General features: G+C 38.1%; 2 protein-coding genes across 3 annotated transcripts; one reads left to right on the top strand and one right to left on the bottom strand.

Annotated features, from left to right (window-relative positions):
- Positions 1-1,318: 1,318 nt before the first annotated feature.
- rbmx (RNA binding motif protein X-linked) lies at positions 1,319-5,381 on the bottom strand. Of its 2 annotated transcripts, none has more exons than XM_010785669.1 (9): positions 5,075-5,381; positions 4,850-4,975; positions 4,198-4,304; positions 3,957-4,110; positions 3,693-3,836; positions 3,442-3,559; positions 2,952-3,071; positions 2,769-2,860; positions 1,319-1,948 (listed from the first exon to the last, which is right to left on the bottom strand). In XM_010785669.1, exons 2-9 carry the CDS (start codon positions 4,956-4,958, stop codon positions 1,632-1,634), a joined length of 1,161 nt encoding a protein of 386 aa, XP_010783971.1. In that variant the 5' UTR covers positions 4,959-4,975; positions 5,075-5,381; the 3' UTR covers positions 1,319-1,631. The 2 variants fall into 2 exon arrangements, with proteins under 2 accessions (XP_010783971.1, XP_010783972.1); XM_010785670.1 differs by having other exon boundaries at positions 3,693-3,809.
- A 3,553-nt stretch (positions 5,382-8,934) lies between these two features.
- LOC104958008 (transmembrane 9 superfamily member 2-like) lies at positions 8,935-11,261 on the top strand. The gene is made up of 6 exons (XM_010785702.1): positions 8,935-9,227; positions 10,154-10,221; positions 10,542-10,635; positions 10,753-10,880; positions 11,032-11,165; positions 11,254-11,261. Exons 1-6 carry the CDS (start codon positions 9,090-9,092, stop codon positions 11,259-11,261), a joined length of 570 nt encoding a protein of 189 aa, XP_010784004.1. The 5' UTR covers positions 8,935-9,089.
- Positions 11,262-12,458: the final 1,197 nt, after the last annotated feature.

Below are 12,458 nucleotides of genomic sequence, written 5' to 3'. Positions count from 1 at the left end.
GCCTCTGTTTGTCCCACTTTCAATGCACATTTCCACTTGAAGATTCCACCAGCACTCTCAAGGGAAGCCTGTGCCAGCAGCTGAGAAGCAGTAAACATACAAAAAAAGAGAAAAGCCCATTACATAACAGTTTCATTTTACATCAGTATTAATACTCAATCGTTGTCAACATTTCAAAAGTAGAGTTTCACAACGTTTTTAGTGCAAGAGATGTAGATTTACTTAGCAAGAACGTATTGTATGCATACTTTGCAGTACATACATTTTTCAAGTAGACATACCCGCACTGGTGCACTTTGGTTTATTGGTCCAACAACTTGAGGACACAATTCAGGATAGTTGCAAGGGCAGTTGCCTTGGAGGAGGGTTCATCCTGCAATTAGAACACACAATTAACACGTTGCCCTTATCTTCAGCTTGTATTTCAAAAGCATCTGAAAATTATAATATATAGTCCTTTGTCCGATTGCGAATTGGCTTCAGCAATTGTTTCCAGTTTGGCAGTTGGGACGATGGCGTTCTTCCAGAGGTCTCCGTTGTTTGAAATGGCATGCTTGTTGTTAAAGTTTTGAAACCGAGACATTTTCTTTCAAATTTAAAAATGTTCTTTTTCCAAAAAGTTCTTACAAGTACTTAAGACATCTTTATTTTTGATTTAAAAATGACCTGTTGCCAATCATTTAACTGAGGTCGGACGATTTCTTTGGCAAAAATGGTCATTTAAGGGCTCAGTTTTCAAAATGGCGGTTACACGTTCATTGCTGAAAAAGGACGAAACTTCTTGGGATGTTGCTGCACTTTTCACAATGTTAGCTGATGAAACCGGGCTACATCGAAAAAGGCTCATTCAGTTGAACTTTTTTTTCTTTTGTTCCCCGAGGCAAACGCTGTCTTGGGTACCACTCTTTGAGGGGAGATTGCAATACAGGACAATGAGAAACTCATTTACTGATGAGAAACAAAGAGGTTTGCTTTGCTTACCAGCTGTTGACTACCAGTCGAGTTGCATTTGGTTGTTGTTGTTGTTGCCTTTGGTTTTGTCGTTGCATGCCATCAAATGACTCTAGGGTGATGGATCCATTTCCAAGGAGATTACATTGGAACATTTTGACAGTAACATTTGCCAAACCCTTGAAAACAGTAGCGTCCAGTTGTTGGCACATTTGTGTTAAGAAGAACTCAAGTCACTTGACTATTTATAGAGCATTTGCAGAGACTCACCTATGCTTGCAGAGAATATTTCAAAGGAGATCATGTTTTAACTCAACATTCTTGTTACGGTCTCTGGTTGTTCATTTGAAAAATCGATGAGCAGTGGTCAAGGTACAACTAAAAGCTTTATTAGAGTAGGAAAGCCAGACGGATAAGGCATTGCAGTTTCCAACAGCACTGATGTACAAAAACTAACACTAACTTTGTAACTGTACTGTTACATGTACAAGAGAAACACTAAAAAAAAACAAAAAACTTTTACACATAAAAAAAACTGGAAATTCAAGGTACAGGTCAAAGCTAAGCCTCACTTTCCACATATTTAGACATGGCTAGTTTGTCTTGTTAGATTTCTTCCAAAACACTTGTAACTGTGCACGTTGACTAACGTTTGCTTTAATGTGATTTCCAAGTCCAGTTCAGTATCTGCTGCGAGCCATCCCTCTATCGGGTCGATTGCCACCGCGGCCACCGCGTGGCCCTCCACGGCTTGAGCTGCTGTACGAATCACGAGGAGGGTAGCCTCTCTCAACAGGGGGAGCTGGGCCCCTCTCCTGCCTGCCCATTCGCTCGCCACGACTAGGTGGATATGGCTCACTCCGACTGCTGGGGTAACTGTCACGACTGCCATAGCCATCTCGGGAACTGCTGCCATAGTCATCGTAACGACTGCTTCCACTGCTCCCACCATAGGATGGTGGGGGACCCCGTGAAGTTGGGGCGCTGCGAGAGTTACCTGCAGGGTCAATGGGTCAGGTAATTGGCACGGTTCAACTTATACATTTCCATGCACTGTGAAGTGCTATTTTTCTTTTTCTGATTAGATGAATTATCTAAAAATGTGTAATTAATTGAGGACATGTTTAAATGCCCCATCATGTAATCAATCTTAAATGTATCATGGACATTAAGTCGATATGGCCTTTCACATATCCAAGCACTGGGAATAAATGGGCGGTGTTACCCATTTCTAGCATGCCATTGATTTGAGAAGCCATTTTTCCTTTTAGAGCTCCAAGTGTTAGAACTGCGGAGGGACGAAGTTTTCAGAGTCGTCTTGATGTTTTTTTCTGAACGTTACTCCTTGAGGGAGAGCTTTGCTAGGCAACACATACGGAGTGGTCAACGGTTGTTTCCAAGGACTTTTTGGGACTCCTTGCGGTATGACGCTCTCTGGGGCACATTAAAAGTGTTATTTCTGCATGACATTGCCACAAACACTGAATCTTTGTTGAATGCAGTGGTAACATGGACTGTCATATTTGGACTAATGCTTTAGATATAATTTAGTTTTTTGTTGAAAAGCCAATGGTCATATTTTGAATAGCATGAAAATACGCAACTTGGAGTGCAAGTCAGGGTTGTGGCAAAGGGGAAGAAAAAAAGTTTAAAGAGGCTGCCTGAAATTCGGTTTTCTCTGGTGAGGGGGAAAAAGTGCAGGGGCTTGTGACTGGAGACTGGTAGTCAATGGTTTGATTTGGTTGGTTATTGGTGCAGCTCTTCTTTGTCCCACAGTAGGTATCTGTAGTCATTACAATCATGGAGTCATGTCTTACCGTAACCATCATATGAATCTCTGTAGGAGCCACCACTTGAACGGTCCATGTAATTTCTGGGTTCTCGGCCTCCCCCATAGCCATCGCGATCACTACATGACAGAAACAATTGTTATTATTAAAAAAAAATGTGAGCCTCAAAACCTCAGTTTTTTTACCCTTTGTATTAACCAGAAGTCTTACCTGTATCCTCTTGACATTGAGCCATAGTCGTCTCGGGAACTGGAGTTGGAATATTCTCTGCATGAATCATCTCTTTGAGGAGGTCCGTAGTCCCTTGAGTCTCTCGAATTATAATCCCGACTGGAGTAGCGGTGAAACATAGAAAAAAATAACTGTAAATCTGAAACCCTGATATGCAGAATATTTTTCGTTTTTTTTGCCAAAGATCTTCACAGTTATGTTGTATAGAAAAGACTAAAGTAACGTAACAATCTATATATTTTTAGATCTAAAGACAACTTTCTTTTAAAATAAAAATGTTATAGATTGAGATTCAAGTCGCATAAAATTGAATGTGGATCATATTTTACTCACGTTTTAAATTATTACTTCACAACTGCCCTATTTTTTTTTGTTCGTGTATAATGAAACCTTTTAGAGATATCAGAAACAAGCAGGATAAATATTTTTGTTTCTACACATCACTGTATAATGTAACCTAATGTCCCACCTATCTTTGGAGTTGTAATGTTCATCTCTTGGTGATGGATAGTCATCCCTCCTAGACATCATGGAGTCTCTGCGAGGAGGGGCTGGGCCATAGGGATCCCGGTCTCTTGACATGGGGGCTGCAACATACAAAGTATTGACAAATTATAAGATGTCCACAGGCCATCTGAGTAATTGCGTGAAAGCTAGACAAGTGAAAAACCTTGTTGGTTAAAGACATATTTTTGAAGACTACACAGAGCAGGCACTTACTTCTGCTCATGTGACCAGATGGGGCAGACCTCTTGGCTGGGGGACCTCCGTTACGAATTGGGGGTCCTCTTTTCATTGCCGGGGGGCCTCGGGATGACATCCCTTTAAAGAAGGGTTCTACATTCCCTGAATTATCATAGTAGTCTTTGCACAGACAAGAAATATAGATATTAACACACTAATCTCAAAAGACAACAAAAAAACATTCAAAACAAGCACACATTCAATTAGTTTGAAACTCAACTGATCATATCAAGAATTTACCTCTGGATGGTGGACTTCTCATACCACCCCTGGAACCACGGGGCCCCCTGGGTGGACCACGACTGCGTGATTGCATGGGGGGTCCTCGCCTGCCAGCACTCTCAAATTGAGGCTTTGTAGCTTGTTCCACTTTGATAGGCTTGCCATCAAGAGACTGTTAAAAAATAGATACAATTAAAATCGCAACTTCAAGCTGATTTGTTGAAAAGCATGACTGATTGAAAATTGTACTTGTTATTACCTTTCCATTCATCTCACGTGCTGCATCCTTTGCATCACCCGGACTCTCAAAAGTAACAAAAGCAAAGCCTCTGGATTTGTTTGTCTCCCGGTCTTTCATCAAAAGAACTGAAATGAGGTGATTCAAAGTGAGAGCTTGTTTTTTGATTGATAGGTTAAGTTGATTCAATTATTGTATGATGAAGACACAACAGTCCATCTTGGACAACAGGAGGTTCTTATTACAAAACATAAATTGTACTAACTGTAACTGAAACTCATCTCAAGTTTATTACTATTCATGCATTTCCCGCTGCATGAATCTGTAACATACTGAAAAGTACACTAAGTCCTAAACTGAGAATATAGGTGTCTTATTAAGTTTAGAAAAAGGGGACAGCATTTAGGAAAACAAAACAACTTGTGTTTTAATATAAAGAAATACAAATAAAATCACATATGTATAACATATAACATAACTAGTTCGGGAAACTAACGGCAAGATTATACTTACAAACACGAAATGTGTGAAAAGGCAAACACTGAATGTCTTTACAATAGCCAGGTAAGTGAACAAGTATTTCAGAATGACTTAAAGCATTGCATGCACGTTAAATATGTTTTTGCAAAGAAGTAAGAAATAATTAAATGTCCAGCAGTGGTTCAGCACATACCTTCAACAATCCTGCCATATTTGCTGAAGTATTGCTCAAGGGCCTTCTCGGTGGTCTCGGTGTTCAGTCCCCCGATGAAGAGCTTCCCTGGTCGGTCTGCCTCTGCCATGCTACAAACTACACCACCTGAAACAAAAGCGGAATCTTAGTCATTCAAACATTTACACACACAAGCATATCACGTCGTCTAAATCCTCGCTTTCAGAATATTTCTGGTGGAGTTACCTTGTTGTTTGCAAAAGTCTTGAGCGGTCGAATGCGCAAAATGGCGATGAACGTGCGAGCTGTTTTAGCTAGTTACTTGGAAAACGCTAGCTAGCAAGCTACTAACGGTCGAGTCGAGATTTTCAAATATAAATACGCTACGCTGAAAACATGGAGACACGTTAATTAATCACAAAACATGCAGCAAGGTGTTGTCAGACTGTACTCTGTAGGTACGGTTGTTTCCATGGGTGTGTAGAGTGTATAAAGAGAAGCTTGCCCTCGCCGTTATTCTTTCCTTCACTCTTCTTCTCCTTCACGTTTTCCGGCAGAGCAGACGCCATAAGAAGTAACACTGCCACCTACAGGCAGAACGGAGTAGTAATTATTGAGCATTTCTGTTAAAAAAATTAACCATTAAAAATAATTACGCAATTCATTTTTTTTACTTTTTTGAAAGAGAAACGTCGCAATTTGTTGTGACTTTACTTCTACTCCACAAGGAATTCAGAGGTAAATAGTGTACTTTTACTCCACTACATAATGGATTAATGTTGAAAAAATATGATCAACCCTTAAATAAGACTTTAGTTACACCTGGATTAAATGTACATGCTACCCTGCTGCAGTAAATATAATAATTCAAAGATGAATCCACCTTTACAAGCTTGATAGACACATTTATACTTCAATAATCATTAATTAATTATATATTATTCTAAAATAAGCTGCATAATTACTTTGTACTTTTACTGGACTAACATTTTGAATTCCGGACTTTTACTTAAAACAGAGAATTCCTACACTTTGTTTTTCAAATCTTAAGATCTCTGAGTACTACTTCCACCTGAGCATTTTACAAACTAAATATTTTTTAATTATCTGACAACTCCCACAGCTAAATAAGTGTATCCGACCAGTGGCTTTTACGACAACGTTTTGGAATATAGATTTTGTGAAGATATGAACACCGCGGCATCACTTTGTTAGAAAAAGAGATGGGGACAATTTCTCCAGATTCAACATCAGCATAACAGAAGCCTACAAATTAATTAATTAATGTGAGAAAAAAACTGAAATAAAAGAATGTGGAAATAAATACAGAAATAAATAAACACAATAAAGAATAAATAAATACAGAAATGAATAAATAAATGAGGAAATAAATGCAACACTAAATAAACACAAGAAAACAAAGAGAATAAAAAAGAAAACACATTATATATCTTCAAATTATTTCTATATTTATTTTTATTAATGTCTGTGTCTGTGCGTATTTCACACAATGTTGTTTTGCTTGGTAGCCTTGTATTCTGTTAATACGACAACATTTCTAACAAATTAATGTAGCCTACTTTCAATTGCTCTAAACAATTCAAGTGCACGTGAAGTCTTTCCCCCAGGATGGAGTCATAGCAGCGGTGCTAAGGCATGTGGGCCCAGCATAATGTGAGCGCGGAGCGCGTGGAATTTTTTAGTGTGTGCGCCAATTTGTTTCTATGTGTCAGCACAAGAAAGGCTCTTGAGGCCTATAGTACCAGATCCGGTTCTAGACAATTTGCTGCCCTAGGTGAGATTTTATATGTAAAGAATAAATGAAAAATCTCTACAAAAGACAAATACACTACAAAAACAGAAACTTATTGACATAGGTAATAGACGTCAAAATGGCTTCAAATGTATTCAGTATTGTATGAACATGTTTGAATTGGGGGGTGGACGTCACATCCTCTAGGGGGGTCCGGGGTTATGTCCCCCCGGGAAGATTTTTTTTTGAACATTTTACAGTAAAATGCTTCAATCTGGTGCACTTTGAGCACACAATTACTAGAGACCTGATCTAGGGGGCATAACTCTAAAACGCCCATATGAAAAAGATCGGTTTGCATTTTAATAATCTAATAAGTATATGAACATAACCAATAACCTACCATAGCCAATAACAAATAAATGTAGCTTATTTTATTTTTGTTGTTCATTCATATCTTATTTTACCTAGTTAACATTTATTTATTTATGCATATTTTTGTAACTCTCCAACTTTAAACGATATTTTTGGTTTACTGTCCTATAGTATACATTGGAATGATTTCAAACCTGTTTTTATTTATCCTAATAATTATAAAGGAGTGCCTTGGAAATATGTGTTTACATAATTTGTGGTCAAAACGTTTGAGACCCACTGAGATAACTTAGACTAAAATTAACTATCTAAACACTCAGTCCTTTTCCTCACTGAGCCTCTCAGTCTGACAAGAGAGCTCTCCTCCACCCTGGTTGTAGAAACATCTACTTCTTATATCCGTTAGCGCAGCTAGCACCAGATTCTAATAACAACAGCACCGGTATCGGTGCGCCCTCTCCCTTGCTCGCTCTCTCGGCAAATTAAACGTGTAACCGGGGTGAAAAGGGTGTTACATATACTTAATTATGAATGTTGTTACAACAAGGCCGAACATTTGGATGAGCGCCAACGGTCAAAAATGTTTTTTCCCTCCCAGAGCTACCAGCGCAGCGCCCCCCAGATCTGGCGCCCTAGCCTATGCTAGAAATTGACCCTGCCTAGTACATACAGTGGCAATGTCTCAAGATTTAGCAAAAATACACCTTTATTGAACATACAGTAACAGAAATACTACAAATCCACATAACAAACAATCAAAAATGAAAAAGGGTCGCCACTTATCATTATTTCAAGAAAAAAAAAAAAGTAAAAAAGGACCCTGGCTGGCGCCCCCTAGCAGCGGCGCTCATATTTCAGCAGCGGCGCTGCGCCAACACTATTTGTATATAGGGGGAACACTGACGTGTCTTTAACAATATCTTTGAGTCGCTGTCATATTTTATTTCACTTCCTCTGACCCACTTTTCTGAGTCCACTTTTATTTGGAAGCTTTGTGTCAAGTTGTAGCCTACATAGTGCAAAGACAAACACGGTGACTCATCTCTCTTCAAAAAATATTGTAAAAGCACCACCGGGAATTTGCGACGTATTCATGTTCTTTATAAACTGTAAAGGCCCCTGAGACAAAAGTACAATTTGTGATGTTGGGCTATACATTTTTGATTGACTTCGATTGATTTGGTGCAAGAAGTACACTGTTGCTATTAAAGGGTTTGTATTAAAAAATGTTAAGTAAGTACAGTGATAAGCGCAATATTTTCCTTTCGTAATCGTACGTTCGAGTAAATGCAAATGTCTGTTTGCAATATAATATATGAGTCGTATTGCTTGCGGGATACTCTGCCCGTACCGGATTTTCTGGTCAGTCGTCTTTAAATAATCTCCCATATAGATAGGCCTACTTGCCTACAATCCGAATTAAATATAAGTAAGTACACCCTGAACTTTCTTTAACTTTCCCATTATACTTTGTTTACCTTCTTCTTCTTCTCTCGGTTTTTGGCGGATTGCAAAACACTTTAAAGGTGCATACCGCCAACTTTGTTTACCTCCAAATTCTTGTTTACCTCCAAATTCTTGTTTAATATATTCTTTCATAAACCTTTTTGCAGTATAAAGCACAAGATTGTTCGTAGTGAGAAAACAAGGATGTTGATGCAGGAACCGATAAGCAACGTCAGTACTTCCACGGTGTCAAGCCTGTCAAACTGCTGCGAACAAAATGTGACTTCCGGTTTTTTTCCTTTCAATTTAAAATAATTGGTGATGTATGTGTTGCTCATATTGCACATATAATTGTTTAAATTCAAAGTCATATATAAAGGAACCTTACAAAGATGTAATGAAAGTGTAAACTCCAGCTATAAATGTATATGTGTTACGTACAACACAGATAACTTATTAAACGAATTTATTTTGAAGGGAAACTCGTTTAACTCGTTTAACTGGAGCCGATCTTGTGGTGTTTCGTCATCAATGCTGTTTGAGTCAGTCTGGTCAGCTACTGCGTCCCGAGTGCTAAGACGTACTAACAGTGTACGGCTAGCAAACATTCACTTTCTTTAGAAAAGGATAAGCTCTTCTTGGACAAAAGTTTTAGCAAATCTTAGAATACAAGGTGTCCGTGGTAAAATGAAGAGGCGGATACACTGTGGTTTTGTGCTGGTTTATTCGCTAGTCTCGTATTTCTATTCGTGCTCGGCGTTTTATCTTCCGGGTTTAGCCCCAGTGAGTTTTTGTGCAAAAGACAAAGGCGGTGAAGATTGTCAGGTAACGTTATATTGAATGTATGATGTTCACAATTCTTATTTAATATAGTGCATTGTCTGTAGCAGTTAGAGTTTGCATATTCTTTTCAATGTGGTATCTTCTTAAGTTGCTAGCTAGCCAACACTCTTTAGGCCCCGGCTATTACCTGGAACCGGAGCATTAGCATAATATTCCAATGGGTTTATACATTGATTTTGCTGGCACACGTTGTCATTGCCACGGATGTTTTTAAACTAACTGACGTGTGGGAGTTTCACCAGCCCACCAAGAAACTCAGAAACCATAGGAGTGCAGTGTGTGTCTCTGTTGTAGCAGATGAGATGGTGATAAAACCCTCAAAAGGACTCCCCTTTCAACAACCCGTATTGAAATAATACATTATAATAGATCATAGTCATAATTGTTCTTGTATTGGGCGTTGCTGTGTTAAAGTTACCTGGCAAATACCATGTTGGCCGTTGGATCTATGCAAATCAATTGAGAGACTGATCTAATACTGAACTGAATAACTTTTAATTGCAATGGCCTACAAGTTGTCATCAACACATATTTATTGCTGAATTTCTTTCTTTATTAAGTGATCAGATCAACTCACTCAAAATCTCACTACCTGTCTGTTTTTAAACCGTGTGATTTGAACTACATTTATCATATGTATGTATATATGTATTTACATTTTTCTTAGGTGTATATATGCATATATATCGTTTTTTTATATGCACTGACAGGATTGTTTTTTTTTTACAATTCAATAACCATCATAACGATATATCACAGTTTAACCAATTATTTGGTTACGACAGATTCATTACTAACATTTGTTGTATGACTGAAACCAAAAATGGAGACCATATATACTTTTGGCTCGTTTGAAACAATGTTTTTTTCTTTTTTTTGACGGACAATTGTGTGTGTTTCTTCTACAGACAGTGATTCAGCTGTTTGTCAATCGCCTTGACTCAGTAGAGTCAGTCCTGCCTTACGAGTATGATATGTAAGTAATGTTAACGTTCTACTTTTTACACATTTTAACTGCAGTATGGCTTTTTATCTATGTATTTTATACCTGTTGTGTTGATTTTATTATATTTGCTTTTTAAATGCTTGTTTTTAAAATGCCTTTTTATAATGTGCTTCATCTGTATATTGTTCTTAAATGTATTTTATCTTATTTTGTAAAGCACTTTGGGTTGCCCTGTGCGGAAAGGTGCTCTGTAAATAAACTTGCCTTGCCTTACTTCATTCCATCTGTGCAATATCTTGATATACCTATGTTTTGTAGGTCACTAATATATTCTCATTATATGTTAAAAGGTTCGACTTTTGCAAAGACGAAATTGAAACGAGGCCTTCTGAGAACCTAGGACAGGTGCTGTTTGGTGAACGAATTGAGTCTTCTCCCTACAAGGTGGGTGTCAACCAAAAAATCTAAGCTTGCTTCTCTTACACTGTTTCTTATTTTACATTCCATAAATCTGTTTTAATGTTTTTAATTGAAAAGAATGACTGTTGTTTGCCTTAACAGGTCAACTTTCAAGAAGATGTTAAATGTAAGAGTTTGTGCACCAAGTCTTACAAAAAGGGGAGCAAAGAGGATGCAACCAAACTGGATTTCCTCAAGATGGGAATGCAGTTGAATTACCAGCACCACTGGTTTGTAAAGATAATACTGCATTGAAATGTTATGCAAATAGCATGAGGTTTTGTTTGTTAAAGGAATAACAACAGAAATACAATCCAACACGAGCGGGCAAATAATGTATTTCTTAAGACAATGTTGAAGTAAGCCAATTTTTCTTTTCAGGATAATTGACAACATGCCGGTGACATGGTGCTATGAAGTTGAAGATGATCAGAAGTACTGCAACCCGGGCTTCCCTGTTGGCTGCCTTGTGAACCAAGATGGAAAACCTAAAGATGCTTGCGTTATCAATGTGAGTTTGGATTTATTTTTTCGAAAATGAACTCTATATTAAGTTTGACCTAATTGCTCATCTGATTGAGTAGTTGTGCTTGTTTTGTGTAGGGACCTGAAATATATAGTAATTTACTAAACTATAAATAATCTCCCATGTGTTACCTAATTAAATTCTGTCCTTTTTAATGTCATGGTTAGTAAACTGCCTTTCAAGAGCCCTCGGATCATAAAGTGGTCTAGCAGACTGATTGGTGAGCCACAGCTAAACCTGGAGACCCTGTACCTCAGGCAGTTACAGCGGTTACCCAGCTCTTTATTGAATGATGACTCCCACCCGCTGCAATCAGAATTTAAGCTTCTTCCTTCGGGCCGAATGTTAGTTATCCCAAAGTGTAAAACAAAGCGGTGTGCAGCTATCGCACAAAGGAATAAGTCGTAGCGGTGTCACACAGATGCCTATTTATGTATTTATTAACTTTCAATGCCCATGTTTGTACTACTGTTTTTTAAATGTTTTTAGAGGTGACGGAGCAGGGTGTACTTTTATTAGAGATTTGTCTGTGTTGTTCTTAGAATGTGTCTCAGGATGGGTCCCTTGTCTTAAAACCTGAACCTACTTTGATCAATTTACTTATTTTAGGGATTTTTATAGCAGAATATATTGTAATTAGAATTCAAAAGTTGTCTATAATTTACATTAACTTTCAATTCAAACCAGAAAACATTATTTTATTATATTTGTAGATCATTCATATAAATTATTAAAAGAAAAAATGTAAGCCAAATGAATGGGTCCAGCTCATGTAGAGCCAGAAAAGTACACCTAAAAGTTCTATGTTAAGGTGTATTTACAGGTCATTTTATAATATGAATTAGCTAATAACTGCATTGAAGATACTTAACACACGGATTGTGGGGGAAAACTTCTGTGTAGCAATGCAGTGGGAGTCACAGACTCAGGAAGGAGACACAGGGAGAGCTGGAGCTTAGATGTCAAACTCTGATGGTTTATTAAGAGCTTCGGCCGGAGAATTCACACAACAAGTCACAGCAGTCACGGATCTGACTTCACGGGAGAGTTGCCACGTCAATTCTGAAGAACTACCCCAGACCCATGTATTTGGCTAGTTCAGAGAGAATAATCAACATTGTGCATAACAAGATAGAATCATAACACCTCTATCAGCTGACGCCAACAGGCAGGAACAGGGAGACAAAACACTGAGAGCACAGCAGCCAAGGTTACAGGTGCGTGTGCTCAGTGAGGACAGTTTGAACTGATGAACTGGGTCATAGTTATGGGCTTTGGAAAA

The sequence above is a fragment of the Notothenia coriiceps genome, unplaced genomic scaffold (assembly GCF_000735185.1).
Source record: "Notothenia coriiceps isolate Sejong01 unplaced genomic scaffold, NC01 NC01_scaffold00028133, whole genome shotgun sequence".
Lineage (NCBI taxonomy): Eukaryota > Metazoa > Chordata > Actinopteri > Perciformes > Nototheniidae > Notothenia > Notothenia coriiceps.
The sequence above is the reverse complement of the archived record's forward strand: the minus strand, read 5'-3'. Positions and strand labels throughout refer to the sequence as shown.